The sequence below is a fragment of the Xenopus tropicalis genome, chromosome 1, assembly GCF_000004195.4.
Source record: "Xenopus tropicalis strain Nigerian chromosome 1, UCB_Xtro_10.0, whole genome shotgun sequence".
NCBI classification, from domain to species: domain Eukaryota; kingdom Metazoa; phylum Chordata; class Amphibia; order Anura; family Pipidae; genus Xenopus; species Xenopus tropicalis.
Genome location: NC_030677.2, coordinates 188208473 through 188227731, shown reverse-complemented (window position 1 = coordinate 188227731; position 19259 = coordinate 188208473). Strand labels below are relative to the sequence as shown.

At 38.7% G+C, this 19259-nt stretch overlaps 1 protein-coding gene across 1 annotated transcript in view; it reads left to right on the top strand.

Annotated features, from left to right (window-relative positions):
• The window catches only part of cwc27 (CWC27 spliceosome-associated protein), a 93200-nt gene that overhangs the window by 1461 nt on the left and 72480 nt on the right, over positions 1 to 19259 (top strand). The window contains exons 3-11 of the mRNA XM_002934195.5: positions 1230 to 1326; positions 3836 to 3948; positions 5612 to 5755; positions 6295 to 6393; positions 8144 to 8250; positions 9552 to 9621; positions 10244 to 10323; positions 11456 to 11495; positions 15401 to 15552. Of these exons, the coding sequence (XP_002934241.3) occupies positions 1230 to 1326; positions 3836 to 3948; positions 5612 to 5755; positions 6295 to 6393; positions 8144 to 8250; positions 9552 to 9621; positions 10244 to 10323; positions 11456 to 11495; positions 15401 to 15552 (902 nt within the window). The remainder of the gene's footprint in view (positions 1 to 1229; positions 1327 to 3835; positions 3949 to 5611; positions 5756 to 6294; positions 6394 to 8143; positions 8251 to 9551; positions 9622 to 10243; positions 10324 to 11455; positions 11496 to 15400; positions 15553 to 19259) is intronic.

Sequence of the window (19259 nt, the reverse complement as noted above, 5' to 3'; positions counted from 1 at the left end):
AAGTGCATAACTTTGCAGTTTTCAACATTAAACCTTATTTGCTGCCCAGTTTTCCAGCTTTGTCAGCTCTGCAAAGCGGCAGCATCCTGCATGGAACTTATAGTTTTGCACAATTTAGTATCATCAGCAAAAATAGAAACAGTACTTTCAATGTCCACCTCCAGGTCATTAATAAACAAGTTAAAAAGCAAAGGACCAAGGACTGACCCCTGCGGTACTCCACTAACAACACTGGCCCAATTAGAAAATGTTCTATTTACCACCTCTCTCTACACTGTAATCTATCCTTCAATCATTTATTTATCCAATTTAAAATATTATGTTCCAGTAGTGCTGGGCGGTATACCGGTATATACCGAACACCATTTTTTTAAAAAAAAAATGATAAAAATTTTTAACTTACCGGCATACCGGTGTGGGCGCCTCCTGGCAATTTTTCTTACTATTTCCGGGTTGTGCGCGCTGACGTCGCGCGTGCAACCCGGAAATAGTAAGAAAAATTGGGGGGGGGGGGGTGTTTGGGGTGGTCACCTAATCATGCATGGGGAAAAAAAAATACCGTCAAATACCGTGATACCGATATAATAAAAAAAATACCGTGATATAAATTTTTGGTCATACCGCCCAGCACTATGTTCCAGGCCAAATTTTACCATTAACTTTCTGTGCAGTACTGCTAAATGCTTTAGCAAAGTCCAAGTAGATCACATCCACTGCCATCAACTTGCTCACCTCCATATTGTTGCTCAATGTCATCCCATTTCTTTCTATATGATGTACCCATAAGTATCTCCTGAACTACGCTGTGATAATTATATATCTAGTTCCATGTAAGAGGTAAAGAAGGTCTACAGCAGTGAGCCCCAACCAGTGGCTTGCAAGGAACATGTTGCTCCCCAACCCCTTGGAAGTTGCTCCCAGTAGCCTCTGGCTTGGATGCAAATTTTGGGGGCATAAAGACCATGTGTACTGCCAAACTGAGCCTCCTGTAGTCTGCCCATCCACGTTGGGCTACCTAATAACCAGTCACAGTCCTCATTGTAACCCCTAGAAAACTTTTTCGTGCTTGTGTTACTCCCCAACTTTTTTATATTTAAATAATGCTCACGGGTAGGGTAGGATGTCCTGTGTGAACTTGTGTCATACTATATGCCACACGTGAAAGACAAAGGCAGCAAGAAGAGGAAGAAATCCTGCCCAAATAATAATTTTTACTACCACTTTTCCAGGTTTTGCTGAAAACAACTGCTGGAGAGATTGACATTGAATTGTGGTCAAAAGAGGCACCAAGAGCATGCCGAAACTTTGTACAGCTTTGTTTAGAAGGTAACGTTGCAAACAGAAACACACACTTGCAATAAAAGCCAGATTACTTCAGAACTTTAGAAAACCGTTGATAATGATGCCTTGCTAAGCTGATCCTTGCAACCAAAGAGAAAACCAACAGTGGCAGGCAATAATTTATTATTTTTTGCTTCTATTGGGTCATAGATTTGATTTTCTATTGATTTCCCCCTTCTTCTTCCCTTTTTAAATTGGGTAATCTATTTCACAACCCCTTATGCACTTTGTTTTAATAAATGTTATGCATTGTAGAAAGACATTTCACATTATTAAAAGAAGTGGAATCCCACTCTTAACGTCATGGGCGGCCGTATATGGCACTCAAACCATAGCTTAAGAACCCTTGCTTTATAGTGACACATTAACCTATGCTAAACTATGTGGGGATACAATAACAGGTGGCTAGTTTGCTCCAGTCCTGTGAAGCCAAAGCAAGAAATCAGTTGCAGGGGCATGCTGGTTTGTAAAGCTTCCTATTACTATTGTTTAATTATGCCTAGAACTACACATGTTAAAAAAGCTACTTATGGTGCAAAGCTAAAACAAAAAAAAGCATTTATTTATGAAAGTGAAAACATGGCAACTACAATTCTGTCCAGTTGCTGGCTGCTGAATAATTCTTTTTACTGACACTGCTAGATTATACTAGATTATACCTCATATCTGTATGCTTAAGCACAGCTTTTCGTTGTTTTCTTTTGTTAATTAAACCTGTTTGATAGATATGCAGTACAATAGGACCCATGTGGAATATTTCATTAATGGAAGACCTAGATGGAGCATTGAGTTCATGTTATCACATGACCATACCCATATTAATGGTGGTAGTACAGCAAAAACCTGCCATACTCTGCCTTCCCTACCCTGCCTGTGTGTGCCATACTCTGCCTGCCCTATGCTGCCTGTGTGTGCCATACTCTGCCTGCCCTATGCTGCCTGTGTGTGCCATACTCTGCCTGCCCTATGCTGCCTGTGTGTGCCATACTCTGCCTGCCCTATGCTGCCTGTGTGTGCCATACTCTGCCTGCCCTACCCTGCCTGTGTGTGCCATACTCAGCCTGCCCTACCCTGCCTGTGTGTGCCATACTCAGCCTGCCCTACCCTGTGTGTGTGTGTGCCATACTCAGCCTGCCCTACCCTGCCTGTGTGTGCCATACTCAGCCTGCCCTACCCTGCCTGTGTGTGCCATATTCTGCCTGCCCTATGCTGCCTGTGTGTGCCATACTCTGTCTGCCCTACCCTGCCTGTGTGAGCCATACTCTGCCTGCTCTATGCTGCCTGTGGGTGTCATACTCTGCCTGCCTTACCCTGCCTGTGTGTGCCATACTCTGCATGTCCTACCCTGCCTGTGTGTGCCATACTCTGCCTGCCCTACCCTGCCTGTGTGTGCCATACTCGGCCTGCCCTACCCTGCCTGTGTGTGCCATTCTCGGCCTGCCCTACCCTGCCTGTGTGAGCCATACTCAGCCTGCCCTACCCTGCCTGTGTGTGCCATACTCTGCCTGCCCTATGCTGCCTGTGTGCTGGCACTGCTCCTACAGTCTGCACAATAACTATATATTTAAAAACTTTTTAATTGCAGTACCACCTCAGTATATGTTTTTTGTAGTGTGCAGGGTTTATTTGTGGGTTTCTACTGCTCCTACAGTCTGAGGTGTGAACAGGTGAACAATGTGGGTGATTACAGCCTGAGCCTGAGGTTTGAACACTGCAGGGGGTGAACAATGCAGGGATTAAAAGGTGTGAACAACACAGGGGATTACATTTTTAAACAATACAGGTGGTTTTCAGCCTGAATCTGAGGTGAGAACCATGCAGGGGGCCAGTTAATCTCAGTACTGATACCATTTAAAGTTTACACAAAGGTAAATCATCAAAGCAGCCAGACAGGTGGGGCGCCACACAGAGGAGTATCGCCAGTTGGACAGCACTGTTTTATATAGTTCTCTATTGTTTTTTCATTGTACTTCTTTTTTCTTATTTCTTTCTCTTCTTCAGGTTATTTCTTTATCATCCAGCATTGTCTCTACCAATAAAAATTCCCTAAGATACTTTCTTTCCTCCCTCCAAATGTTACTAAATATATTCTGCCTAGAATAAAATTTTCTTTTATTGTGCAAAAAACAGGTTTTCTGTGCTACATTTTTATTTTAACACACTACACTTTTTCTCCTTTTAGCATTTTCATTCTTTTAAGCTATCCTTTTGTTCCCCTTCTCTGGGGGGGGGGGGGGCAATGACACTAGGAAATGAAATTACTATAATTATAAGTAGCCAATATGCTTTTTTTTACATGCAAAGACTATAAATTAATATTTTACAAGGTCAAGCTAATTTTGGTGTTAATTGTCTGCCCACAAAAAGACTGATCCATACTATGGTGTAGCTCATCCATTTCCTATAGACCAGAATGGTGTCTGCAGTGGGGAATATCATATTGACTGTCAACTGGTTTATGCGGTGTTTAAAACGTGTTGTCCTTTTCTTTTAGGTTATTATGATAACACAATATTTCACAGAGTTGTTCCTGACTTTATTATTCAAGGGGGAGATCCTACAGGTACTGGAACAGGAGGTGAATCTGTTTATGGTAAACCTTTTAGGGTAAGAAATATTTATGTATAAATCAACTTCTCCGTTTCCCCAGCTACAGACTATGATTTTAGATAAGGAGCAGCTCATTATACAGAGACTTTTCAGTGTACTATTGGTTTATATGGTTTTTCTCTTTGGGATCAGGAAATAGAATGTGATATTTCTTAATTAAAAGAATAGGGGGAAAGTATGTTTAGCCCAAACACTATTCACAGTGTAAAAAAAATATGGTACACTCTGGCTTTAAGGAATTCGTTGCTTTAAGAAGTTTTCTCAGTCTTTTGCTTTGCATTCTTTCTGCATTAAAAATGATAGTTTTTCAACTGGAATCAATCAATAACAATATTGATTAAATCCACTATAACAGAGTGATTTTTCAGGGTAATTAGCAGATCCATTGCAATAATTAAGGATTGATCAGAACTGGTCATTTTATAATGATCATTAGTACTTGTGGCCACTGATTTGTGTTTGAGTCTATATCAGGGGTGGGCACACTTTTTGGCTCTCGGGCCACATTTACTCACCCCCGGGCCCGACCGGGCCAGGGCGGGCCCCCTTCTCTGTTTAATTCCGGCACGCCAATGACACCAAGTCTCGCGTGATGAGACTTGGCGTCGGCGGCGGGCCGGATTAAAAAGGCAAAGGGGCCGGATGTGGCCCGCGGGCCTTAGTTTGCCCACCCCTGGTCTATATGCTCCTTTGTTTTACATGAGCGAAAATATGTATTAATCAATAATAAATGGATTGCTGCTTTCTTTTACACCTACAATGCTTCGCTGTAAAGAGTATATTTAAACAGAAATAGGGAGCTCAGTATAAAGGAGCTCCACCTTTGCCCCGACGTGTGCCACTGTGTCTCAGGCTTACAGATAAGGAAGAGTTATATATATTTAAAAATGAAGGGTTTCTGGGAATGGTGTTTTGGCTTCCTTGAATTCCTTCTCCTTAGACAATTTCTCTGAAGAATGAGAAAGTTTATATATTAAAGTAATTGGCCAATATGGGACACTGTTTTTTGTACTCATAAGATATCATCTAAAATTTATAAAAACTTGAAAATAAAAGAGTTAAAAAAAAAAAAAGGATAAATAGAAATTACATTTTCCTAAATTAACATTGACATTGGGGTCACCTTAACTATTTCAAGGGCAACTTCAGTGTTTCAGTAGTACAAAAAGATATGTACAGATGTGACTTATTTTAAGTTGTGTGGTCATTTATTATTATTATTATTATTATTATTATTAAATACACATTTATACTAGGGATGTACTGAATCCACTTTTTCGGATTCGGCCAAATCCTAATTAGCATATGCTAATTACATTCGGAAGGGTTAAATGCAGCATGTGGTGAAAAATTTTCAACTTCCATGTTTACATGACAAAAAGTCACATGATTTTAAAGATTCGGATTCGGTTCAGCCAGGAGCATGGATTCGGCAAAATCCTGCCAAAAAAGGCCGAATCCCAAACCGAATCCTGCATTCGGTGCATCCCTAATGTATACGCTTAAACCTCGATGGTATGTTCCCTCATTTTACATTTCCTGTATATCACTTATCTATTTAATTGTTTTTTGCTTTGTGTTTGTAAAGTTTTTTCTGTCTTTATGAAGCATTCTTAATTTTTTGTTTTTTGTCCTTATTGATTTCATTTTTACTTTCCAGGATGAATTCCATTCACGTCTCCGATTTAATCGCCGAGGATTGGTTGCTATGGCAAACGCTGGACCTCATGATAATGGAAGCCAATTTTTCTTTACTCTTGGCCGTGCCGATGAGCTTAATAACAAGCATACCATCCTTGGAAAGGTTAGATGATGCCCATTGAGGAAGAATTCTCTTAAAACGAGCAATTATATCCAGATGCCAGATGAAAGCCTCTTCTGTCTCCCTCTCCCTTTTTTTCAAGAATGCTTCTATAATGCAATTAACTAATCATTGAGCTTCTTAGTTCCAGTTCGGATTATTCAGAAAATTTCCACATGATGGAAGAAAGTCCTGTACTATTTCTTTCTGTCTTTTTATGGCTCAGATTCATTGTTACCCTTGATTTCTTTCCTATTTTAATTTTTTTTTTCCAATAAATCATCGTTTAACTCTGTACATCAGTTCAGTTGCCCAGTAGCTGTTCCTTTATTAGGTTCAATTATAGATGAGCTGAAACATTGCTTTAGGAACACTATTGGTGATATTATGGATTGTGCGTCCTTGGTATGACTTCACAGTCCTGCTTTTATCATTTTGTTTTCACCTTAGTATTCGCTCTCCTGACTTATCTCAGAGCAACACATGCCAACCGAATCCCAGCTGAAGCTTTCTGAATATAAAACTAAATTGCGTCTTTACAGGTGACTGGCGACACCATATATAATATACTGAGACTAGCAGAGGTTGATATTGGAGAGGATGAGAGACCTGTCAACCCACACAAGATAAAAACCACAGAGGTGCGTTTAATATTTTTTTTTTTACGTTTGCAATGGAAAAATGACTTTTTCAGGGAAGCATGTAAGCAACATGAAAGTTCAGTAAAGTTTATTTTGCTCATCAATTAACATGAGAGAAAATGATTTGGAATTATTTCTTAGGGTGACAGGTTCCCTTTAAGTGTGTGTTTTTCTTTTTCATATTGATGTACCTGCTTTATTTTCATCAGTATTTGCCTTCTTGTGCCATCCTGTTGTGTAGAAAATATGAATATATGTTCTGCTCCTTCTGGTGTCCTTCTGCTGCCTGCAGACTGCTTTTGTCCAAATCTTGAATTTCTGCCTTCATAGAGTAAAGGTATTTAATGGGCATCACAGAAATACAGTACAGGTATGGGGCCTGTTATCTAGAATGCTGGAGACCTGGGGGTTTTCCAGATAAGGGGTCTTTCATTAATTTGGGTCTCCATACCTTGAATCTACTGAAAAAAAATATTTAAACATTAAATAAACCCAATAGGATTGTTTTGCCTCCAATAAGGATTAATTATATTTTAGTTGGGATCAAGTACAAGGTAATGTTTTATTATTACAGAGAAAAAATTAATCATTTTAAAAAATTTGAATAATTATCTTATGGAGTCTATGGGAGATGGCCTTCCTGTAATTCGGAACTTTCTGAATAACGGGTTTCGGGATGACTGATCCCACGCCTGTACTCTAATTTTGCAAGGAAATGCTCCTTGTAAGCCCTATTACAACCACGTTGGGAGGGAGTTTTATGGTGCAAGCAGCCATGCTGGGGCACATTCATGCATGCAATGAGCACAGGCCCCCTAGCTCGATCACTCTGTGCATGTGTTAGATGTAGTATTCGAGGACTCATTAACCAGGTTAATAGTATTGTTACCCCCAGCCAGAGTGTGGGCTCTATTAGATCGCCCCTCTGGTGGGAGAACTTATTTCTCTATGAAAGGGTCATGATATTTATTATCTAGTAATTAAAGGTCACAGCAATTGCTGCCTAATCTTGATAACAAGTCACCATTCATCCAACTATCTAGTAATTTAGTGATATGTAATAATCATCTCCTTGTATGCTGCATATATTTAAGGGGCCATTTACTAACATTCATATTTCTTCTTTTTCGTGTAAAAAAAGCAAATATTTTGCAATTTGTTATGGCATCAAAACCTCAAACGATACAAATTTTAAAATACATAATCTAAAACCTGTTGAGGTCATGTGGAAGTCAATGGTAGTTGTTCTAGGCAAACTGTAACAAGTCATAATTCGTGGCTTTAGATTTTTTTTGGGGGGGGGGGGGGGTTTGACAAAGATTTGCATGAAAACATAAATAGCACGAAAAATGGTGGTTTTCGTGTTTCATCCCCCATTTTAATTGTTTGTGTTTTTTTTTTTTTAATCCGGATCTTTTAATAAATGACTAGACATTTGTGATTTTTAGTGGAAGTAAGTTTATTTGTGCTTCTTAGTGTTATTTGTCCCTCTTAGTGTTTCCTACTCTTTAGCAATGCGATGCTGTCAGTGTATTCTTGACACTAATCATTTCCATTCCTATAAAAATTGATGTATGAGCCATTAGTTCTGGGGAGCAGATGTGTCATGAATGATATTTTTCAAACTTAGCCTCTTTCTTAAATTGAAAAACATTTGCGACTCATTACACTGGAAGGTGACTTTTCTCATATAGATGGATTTTATATCCTATTTCTCAGTTCCAATGAATGTTACTTTTTTTACTCTTAGGTGCTGTTTAATCCTTTTGATGACATAGTTCCAAGAATAATTAAAAAGTCAAAAAAAGAAAAGGAAGAAGAAGAGGAGGCAAAGAAGACCAAAGCAAAAGGAACAAAGTCAGTATATCATCTGTTTATCCTTTTGTGTGCCGTGGAGATGTCATTGTTTTTTTCCTTATCAGTGATTCTGGATCACAACTTTTATCTTTTATCAGCCCCACCACTGGCACCAGTCTCCTACCTTGCCAGCACCCAGAAGCGTTGTGTCCGCCTGGGTGCAGGTACATGTATGGGATATTGGTTCAAAATGTGATTTTTCTCTTTTTTTCGTTTTTGCCGATATGTGCTGTGTGTGCCTGCACCTGGGTGAACACAATGCTTTCTGCTGTGGGCAAGATAGGAGGCTGATGCCAGCGGAGGGATTGACTCTCGGCCTGCATTTTTTTGCAGGTCGAGAATCAGATCCATGTAGTATCAGCGTAAGGCTAGTGCCACACGGAGCATATTCTCTTCGCTCTGCCACTTTAAAATTCTTCAAGTTGTGCCTGCACTTGAAAGCACTGCATCGGCCTGGGCGCACACATACGCGCATCCTATTTCAGTGGGTGCCGCTCGAGAATGCAGTTTCAGGCTGAAATACGCTGCACCTGCCTGCACCCGGAATGAAACAATGCTTTTGGAGCAGGCATATTTTTGAAGCAAAGGGGCAGATTCTCACCATGTGCTTATTCGCAGGCCAAGAATCTGCCCATGTGGCACTAGCCTAAACGAGAAAGTCAGCCTGAAGTAAACATTATTAGAAGTTACACAGTTTGGTTTCACAAGTGATACAAGATAAAATTGGAAGCAAAAATTATACGAGGGAGAAAGTACTGAACACAATATCAAATGGGTTTTGTTTGATTACGTTTAAAATATCCATTTACTTGATAGATCTGAGCTAGAAAGATGAAATTTCCGAGCAATTCAAATTCGTTGTATTATAAAAAGTCAAATCACGCAACATTAATAGACAAATCATTTATAAGTGAATGGTCATTTATCTCATGTTAGCCTTATTAAACATGAATCTCTCACCTCAACCTTTGAAAATGTGCCCCTGGTAGGAAAATGTTATACGGAGATGGGACCTGTTATCCATACCACATAGCTAGCGCAGAGAGCACAATTGCAGTTTTCTGCATGTCTAAATAACTAAAAGAAACAATTTTCTGCATACATGAAAAATTAAAATACTGCTGCTTATTGCCAGCCCTGGGAAATGCCACCTCAGGCAAAGTTCTCATCTTGCCTCATAGCTATAATGGCACTGTAAATGAGAGCATGCAGAAACAGCCAGTGCCCTCATAGTTTGTGTTCAAGAGAAGTTAAATAATTCTATTTATAACTAGTTTGCTTCTGCCTTTTTTTCCTTGTAGGAATTTTAATTTGCTTTCTTTTGGTGAAGAAGCTGAAGAGGATGAGGAAGAGGTTAATGAAGTCAGCAAGGTACATTTTAAATCTGGTTATAATAAGCTGAGCTCTGAGATCAGTCCAGCCAATTAATTTTGTTTTTGAGATACCAACAACCATCTTGTTATATTTAAAAACCCCTCATAATTATTCTGCATGCTTACTCTGTACACATATATTTAAGCAGAAAATGTACTTCACCCAAGATTATTTTGTGTGGGTCATTGGCTTGCCTGGAAACACATGCTACTCCACTTGTCTTGCAATACAATTGCCTACCTGGGACAGGCACGGACTGGTAATCTGGGGGTTCTGGCAAATGCCGAAGGGGCAGCTGTAAAATACCATAGACAGTCACTGTTGGGCTGTGAGGGACTATTTGGGCCATTTGTTGTATTTGAAATGCCAGGGTCTGTTTTGAATCTGGGTCAGGACATGACCTAGGACATAAGGTTGTTGCCAAAATCACTTATGATGTGATTGTTTACTGTTTGACCTGGTATAAATGAAATTTTTATTTGAATGTACAAAAATACGTTTTTATTGTTTTTTCATTATAGAAAGTGTAGTGTTTTAAAAATGCTATTTCCCTTTCCTCATACAAATTAATGACTAAGTTCTAAATGATGAATGCATATTTTCTTTTTTCTTTCTGCAGGTCATGAGAGGCAAAAGTAAAAGCAGCCATGATCTTCTGAAAGATGACCCCGGACTCAGTTCTGTTCCAGCAGTGGATAGGTAGGAGGCTAAGACTTGGACCAGAACAGATCTTTTCTAATAAATATGTTTCTGAAAACTGTTTCTAAGGCCCTGAGTTCAGGTTCTAGCAAAATGAGCATATAATTTATTAGCGCTGCATGGTCCATGCGTATGAAATAGTACTGCCTTTTATGACTACTTTAATGATGATCTTCAGAGAATTAACTGCAATGCAATGATTGAAGCAGTGCATTTAGAATTTTCTATTATTATACAACATCAAAACACTTAGATAAAGAAAATCTGCCAGTGTTTTACTTTTTTATCATTTAATTGTTAAAAGCCACTGTTCCTCTCATCTCCTTTGTGCCAAGTTTGTAATTAACACATAACAGAATCTCATTAGTTTCTGCTAAATGGGTTAAGATATTTTTTTGTATAGGGCAATGAAGCTAGCTGTACTCAAGCCAATTATGGATGCTAGTTCAGCCACTATTTTAAGCTGATCGCAAAAACAGTGGGCAACATCTGATCAGGCCTCGGTAGATATTGGTCATGAAGACTGGAAAATTCAATGAGAAATGTAAAAGGCTGTGAATGCAGTCCCAGGGCACAGACAATCAGTCTGGCTTGTTTTGAAAATCAGTTTAGGAAAGGTAATATTTAATTTTTATATACAAAAGCAATACAATAGCGCCCGGGAAATGAATATGAGGCAATTGATCTCTGCATGGTAGAGATTCCACATTGATGAATTTCTGGGCACCTTTAAAATGAGACTTTATTTTCCTGTAGGGGAAACCATGAACTGCATTTGGCTTTAATGAGAACAAAAAATAAAAATTCTCATGCTGTCAAGAAGTTTGATGAATTTATATCTCTTTTAAGCCACAATTTGTGGCTCTTTTCAGACACACATTCTTGGGAGCTCATTAGAGGCATAAATCACATATAAATTAATGCAGGTTTAAATAAGCCATAGATTATTTTGCAGTGCTAACACAGCACAGAACTGATAATACTCTAGCCTTTTAGGCAGCCCGAGACCCATGCCATCATTGTTTTCTTTACGGTATGCAAAGAACTAGTACTGCTAAAATCTGTTTATCTTTTGAAGTATTGTCTAATGTAAGAGGAGAAATTTTAATTGGCTTATGTTGTTTTTACTTAGAACAAAAGACTCTCCAAGGTCAGACAGCGACACAAATGAGGTAAGTAGTATATATATTTTTGCATAATCCTATTTTTATATACTTTTACTGTTTACCGTTTACTGTTCCTTCACTTAAGCTTTCCAAAGATGGATTTTGCCCAACATCCTTCCCAAACACATCAGTTGTACTTGCCCCAAGTTAACGGTACATGGAATCAAACATTCAGTTTGGGATTTCGTACAATTCATGTCATTTTCTGTTTCTGGATACCTGAATAGGGACAATTTTTGATAGATTATGATACACTTTTATTATTTTAATCAGATTTGAATATTTGAATGATGGTTTAAATGAGGTTCATTAATGAGACATCTGATTCAAACAAAATAGGCAAAACATTGGCACACAATTCAAAATTTTGTATGGCGTATGGCTATGCATACATTTTAATGCCCTACAATTGTTTATTATTCTATGGAGCAACTATAGGAGCAACATGCCAAGAGAGCTGGGTGAAGTTCTAGATACAGGGCAAATTGGTGCAGGCAGTTCAGTGCCAGTTTTTGTATATTATGATCATAAATGAGCCTTTTAGTATGTTGTTTTGCTGATACCATATCCACTCAATTCTTTAATGCTATGAGCAAAAGTATTTTATTCTGTTGTGAGCTTGTTCCTATAACAGCAAGGGTCCTTGTTGTCTTTTACTCCACACTTGCTCAGCCCTTTCCCTGCGGCACTGCACATGCTCAGTACACTGAGTTGCTGCTGGTATTTACTTATCAAGAGCCTCCTCACATCTGAAAGATAGGGCAGGCAGGGTGTAACTTACAGATATTCTTTTTCAGCACAACCGCGCCTTCAACAGTCCTGTAAATAAGATACAGTTTCTAGCCTAATCCTTGTGGACTATATACTGTATTACCTTTTGGCTTTTTATTTGTTTTATACAAAGGATAAGGAAAAAATTTTTTCCTATGAACCCTTTAAAGCGGTCGTTCAGGTTAAAGATAACTTTTGTATGTTATAGAAAGGTATAGAAAGTAACTTAGCTATTATTTATTTGTTATATCTTTTTCATTATTTGCCTTATTCTTCCCACCCTTTCCAACTTTTAAATTGGGGTCACTGACCACAGCTGTCAAAAAAACTATTGCTCTATGAGGCTACACTTTTGTTATTTTATTACTTATTGTTCTATTCAGGTCCTCTCCTGTTCATATAACAGTGTCTAATTCAAACTACCCATGGTTGCTAAGGTAATTTATACCCTAGCAACCAGATAACTGCTGAAATTCCAAACCGGAGAGTTAATGAACAAAAACTGAAATAATGGGGAACACACACATGTAAGAAATGAAGACCAATTGCAAATTGGCATAGAATATTACTCTCTAAATCAGTGATCTCCAACCAGTGGTTCATGAGCAACATGTTGATCCCCTACCTCTGGGATGTTGCTCCCAGTGGCCTCAAAGCGGGTGCTTATGTTTTAATTTCTGACTTGGAGGCAAGTTTTGGTTGCAAAAAAAACGCCAAACAGAGCTTCATTTAGGCTGACAGGAGGAACTACCAAATTGCCAATCACAGCCCTTATATTGCACCCTCATGAACATTTTTCCTGCTTGTGTTGCTCCCAAACTCTTTTTTACTTTTGAGTGTGGCTCATAAGTAAAAAAAATAAACTGGGGACCCCTGCTCTACATCATACTAAAAGTTAATTCAGAGGTGAACAACCCCTTTTAATGGCCTTTGACCCTCATAAAAAGATATTTCAATTTTATATTATAACAAAAACAGCAACCTTTATTAGAAGTCTAAAGCAAAGATTTTCATTAAACTTGCAGGGCTTTAACTGCCATAAACTAAAATGACGTATTAGGAAATGAAGGCATAATGAGATTTTCCAGATATTTTTAATGGTCTATTGAAATACATTTAGTTCTAAATAGCATATGTTGGAGAAGGTCCCCTAGCTAATATAGATAAGTGCATAGCTCATGGACAAACAACATTCGACAAAACCTCTACTTTTGACGTCACCATAACCTCTATGTATGCAAACAATTGTGTTCATTTTAAGTTGGCCATCAGCTATTTGTTGACCACAAATAAATCTGAGTTCAAGGTCTACTAGAAAACACATGGACGGAAGGAAATGCAATTATTCAGCCTGGATGTAGTTTGCTGCTCTTTTTTTTTTTTTAATTTGTTGTTAACCTAGTTTAACCCAAGTCCTCTGAGAAAAATCTCTTAAGGTTTCCTGTGACGTTGATAAATGATGTGAATTATCTAGTGCTGATCATCTTGTGTGCAGTGTGATGCTGTTCTACTCCATGCATATTGCCAAACATGAACGGTGATGTAGAATGTATCCAATTTATCACACAATACAGTTTAGTAATGAGTTTTCAAGTATTTTGTTGTAGAAGGATGTAGAGTATGCATTTAGGAATTATTTGGATTTACCAGTCAGAAGGCATTAACAGATAAACTTGTTGCGTTGCTAATGTAGTGTCTGCCTGCAATCCTGAATTTTGTTTCAAAATGTATATATTGCAGCAGTTTGATTTTGTCAGCTCAAAACTACCAAGATGCCATAGAAATCAATGGGAACTAGATATTTAGAATTTTAAGTGGATTATCATTATCTCTTTTTCTCTTTGGAAAATGAAATACCATAAAAAGTCTTTTTCACTGTGGGTGCCAATAAAACAGATTGCTGATATTTTTTGTCCCGGGCTATTGTTCGTGTTAGTAGAGAACTGCACTGACCTGCATGCCAGCATTTTACTTACCGTATTTTACTAATTGTACTCAAGTATAAGCCGATCCGAATATAACCAAGGTACCTGATTTTACCTAAGAAAACTGGAAAACTTATTGACTCCGAGTATATGCCTAGGGTGGGAAATGCAGCAGCTACTGCCAAGTTTCAATAATCAATTTGATTGGTATTAACAATGTGTTCAACTTTAAATTACAGTAATTAATAATAATTAACAGTAGTCATCTGTATTAGCAACGCAGATCACATGATATGGATATACCTGATCAGTATTGCTAATACTGGTAAATACTGTACTTAGGTACTAATTATAGTTAATTATTGATTGATTACTTGGCTCTGTGCTTTATCCCTACACGACTGGACTCTGCCTGATCTGTAAGTGCCACTGTCTGCATGGCCTGCTGCTTCCAATACGGTTCTCCTCTTAAAGGGAAAAAGTAGCATTTGGGTAGCTACAGTCGTGAATGAGTTGGTAATTATGTAAGACATAGGGTATGCATTGTGGGCTGGCGGCAGAGTGGCTGGGACCAGTCCGACCCAGTATGCAAGAACAAGCTTGCTTTATCTAGTGCTGCGATCTACAGGGCCGGCACCCATGGGTGCCCTCAGACCAGCGCAACATGTAGGGACACTTGGCAAATTTGCTCCTGTAGTAACCCATGAAAACCAGATGAAAATCAGATGATTGCTTTCAGTATTTAACTTGCAGCTGGCTGAAAAAAGCCAAACACTGGTTGCTATGGTTTACTGCCCAGGTGCAAATTTGCCCAGGGTTTTTCTCCTTACAGGTGCATCAGCCCCAAAAAAAAAACTTAGAGACCTATTTCACTGGTGGGGTACCTAATATTTTGCATAATAAGGCTATTGATTAGCAGATGTGGTACAGTAGGTATAGCGAATCTTAAAGTAATCATTTTGGGTAAATTATTCAAAAGCAAATAAACATACCTAGAGGGGGGGAAAGACTTGGGTGCTGCAGCTATTACAATATGTATTATGACTGCATATATTGGAGAACTCTCCAATATTTTCGTAATATTATCTTTATACACATATATTAGTAAAGATTGACGTTTATCCTGAAGGTCTTATTTTCTTTGTTATTGGAAACATTGCATATTTTTCATTTCATAGCGAAAACAGATAAATCTTTTTTAAAATTTACTTCTAGGATGAGCCGAGTGATGAAGATGATGATGTGGATAGTGATGAGAAGCAGCAGATAAAAGACCGCATTTCCAATAAGCTCAGAAAAGACCCAAGCAAAACCATAAAACAAGCAGCAAAGTCTGAGGAAACAGACGAAAAAAAAAGTAGTCGCAGGTAGGTAAAATGTTTTTTTAAATGTACTGTTATGGGATGGAGAAATTTTAGAAGTACTCACTTTGTGACTTTAATGGTGATGGTACACAATCTGAGCTACCGCGGGCGACAAATCTCTCACAGCAATAATGTAAAGGTGGCCATACACGTAGCGATTTTCTGGTCACACGAAAGATTGTTTCCCACCCTCCACAGACGTAGATTCAGCCCTAAGTCGACCGATATGCGCGGCCTTGTGCAATATCGGTGACCTTGTTGAGCCGCCATACATGCACCGTATATCGTATGAAACAAGGTTTCGTACAATATTATCCGTGCGTGTATGGCCAGCTTAAATCACCAGTGGGAAAGCAAAGTTGCTTGACATAGGTTCAGGAGGAAAACCCTCTTCAAGAAAATGTTTTACATTATTGCCATGGGAAAGCGTATTCGGGCGATTTGTTGCCTGTGGTAGCTCAAACTTAAATGGGACAAATCTAATTGTTGAGTGGTTGCTATGGGCAACATCACCAGTGATGTTTGTTTCCAGAGTTAATAAATGCACCCCAAAGTGTAGATTCTTTTTCCCAGACAAAGGTGCGGACACTGAAGTGGTGTGGTGAGTTATGCAGTTAGTAACAATAAAATGAGTTAAAAGTCCAGGAATAAAGCAGAGGTACAAGGGGAGGGAACAAACAGGCATAGTCTCTGCTCATTCGTCCTGGGGGAATTCTAAAACACTCCCTTTGCTCATTTCAGCCTGGACACTCAAGAGAACAGAACCCTGCACTGCTGAGTTTTAAAAGCATTTTATTTAGGTAAAACTCTTTCACCATAGATTTTTATCTAGGAAACCTTATGCCTCTGATAAGGGAAAGTTTTAAGATTAAGAAAGTCATTCATTTAGTTCTAGTGCAGTTCGGCTTAAAGGAACAGTAACACCAAAAAAGTTTAAATAAAAAGCTGCTGTGTAGCCATGGGGGCAGCCATTCAAGCTGGAAAAAGGAGAAAAGGCACAGGTTACATAGCAGGTAACAGATAAAACACCATTGTATTGTACAGAAGTTATCTGTTATCTGCTATGTGCCTGTGCCTTTTCTCTTTTAAATGGCTGCCCCCATGGCTACACAGCAGCTTAGTTTACTAAACTATAGTAATGTTTCTAAAGCAAATACGCCAGTTGCACCAGTGCAGGGCAACAGTACATTATACTGTAGTTCCTTTTATACACTTTGATTTTTTGGTGTTACTGTTCCTTTAAAGCAAATATCTGATTGCATGCTGTAGCGCTGGGACATACTTTGTGTATCTTGCTTTATAAACCACTCAATGAATTTTCCATGGTCACAATTAACAGACACTGGGAACTCAAACTGCAGGACCTATCCCTCAGGCTAATCCCACATAAGCAAGTGCTAGAGCCCCTGTGGTGTGTAACATTGTGCACAGTACACTTATCCACAGCACTTACCCCCGAGGGATTGCCAGAACAAGCCATACTCTGCACCTTCTGCTAGATTTAAAGGTGAAAATTACAAGCTGCCATAGGTCACAGCTTAATTCGGGTAATTATATAGTAAGCATTCTTAGCTTCAAATGAATACGTTTGTGCCATGCAAGAAAAGCTCCCTGGTGTCCAGATGTGAAGTATCCACAAATAAAACCATTTATACTTCCGCCCTGTACAGATGTTATTTTCCATCCTTTATAGTGATGAAATCATTCTGTGCAAACTAAAACCATATCTGACATCCTGTCTTTTATATAAAATCATCAATCATCATCCGTTAAGTTAAAGCGCTACTGTTATGCTTATTGCCCAGTCTGACCAACCTCTAATGGAGACTGACAGTTGTTTCTTACTAAGGTTATGCTGCCTGTAGATCTGACTAGCAAGTTTGCCTTCTGCCACACCATCACTAAAACTACCCAGAAAGTCACAGAATTACAGGAAGGTCTCCCTTAGAGGCTGGCCCATGAGGAGACTAGCCACCTGTGGGTAATCTCCCCAAAATGTCGTGGGAGACTAATCTCTAAAAAATGTCACAGGAGACTAATCTCCCCAAAATGTCTTTGCCTTGTGCAGGAGAAAATTTCACATGACTTTGGAAAATGAAGCGATGCATATGCCTTCCCACTGGCGATTCATTTTATTGCCAGGAAGGCAACTAATCTCCCTGTTTTAATAATAAAACAGTAGCTTCTACTTGATGGTAACTAAGCTGCTTGAATCTATGCTGGCGGCAAAACAATCCTATTGGGTTTATTGTGGTGTGGTGATGCACACTACGGTAAAACCTCTTTTTGTCGGAAAAACACAAGATCTCAAGCATTCCTGATAACAGATCCCTTATATGTAATATGAAACTGGCCTTAAATAGCGGTTTAAAGAAAAAAGTTCACAGTCACAAATATAGTTTTAGTATTTTATAAATGGACCCTTTTTTGGCTACTTTTCACTAGTCCATCTTTTTTAATTTGTCATTTTTATTTAGGTTTCATATTTTGCCTTTTTACAGCCTTTAACTGAAAATGCTGTCTGTTTGCAGCCAAAGAAAAGATTTACCGTGAAATATTCTTTCTTGTCCTTTTATTACGTATGATTTTGGGACTCTTGAATGTTCATCTTTCAATCTGAGTTTATTTGATCTTGGTTGCCAGTGTAATTAAGTCCTAGCAACTAGATATCAAATTAAATTCAAAGTCCGAGTGTTGCAGGACAAAAATTGTGACCCTAATTAGAAATATCCTTACAATAATAGTGAGCATCGTGCAATAAGTGCCTGTACTATATTGTGACTGAGACCAGAGCAGGGTAGTCGCTTGCCAAAATGGCCCATTTAAGCCATGTAGATTTGCTCACATTTGTGCTCAGACGAATAGTTCTCCATCTCCACTAGATGTCTCACTCTAGCTGTAATGCTAATACTACACTAGTTTTCTCCTTCAAATGTAAAAGGTCTCAGAGCAAACACAAAATCTTGTAAATGTTGTCAATGTGTTGTTTTCAATTAGTTGCTATCAACACCGAATAGTGCTCCCACCCCATCCCAAACTGATAAACACTAACGTTAATGTTCTTAAATTGCTCTAATGTGCCCCAGTAAGAGCATTTGCAAACCAATATTTATAGTACCCTCCATGTAGTTCTTTTGGAGTAGGATCATAATAAAACAATACTTGTTAAGGTTTGCCAGCAAAATATTGACTTCCCAGGACAGAGTCAAGACTTCAGAAGACTGTAATCAAATGTCAGTGTAGCCTGTGCTTTGCACCTTGCACTGAATCTGGATGCCAAACAGCCCTTTATTTACATTGTAACTCCTTCCACAGGCAGGCAGTATGTATAGGATTCTCCTGCATCTTCTGTAGCTTGCATGTCTGAATGGTTAATAAGCTAGGGTGCATTTTAGAGACGTTCAAGTACCTCCTTCTGCCCCTACAGCTATTCCGAATGCAGGGAGTTCTGTATTCATGGGACTTTTCACCTTTTTGTTTTTTGCACGTTGCATAGTTCCCTCATTGTACATGAGCCTATTGCAGCAAAAACGACTTAACTCTTAACTTTGTGTAACCTTGCCCTAAAAGATACACAGGCAACCACCTGCCTCCAACAAACTGTACTGTCTAAAATGTCGGTGAGTATATACAGTAGTACATTTTTATTTCTGCATCTCTAACTTTGCTTCTACTCAGACTCTCCCCGTCTTTATTTTGTCTCGGAATTC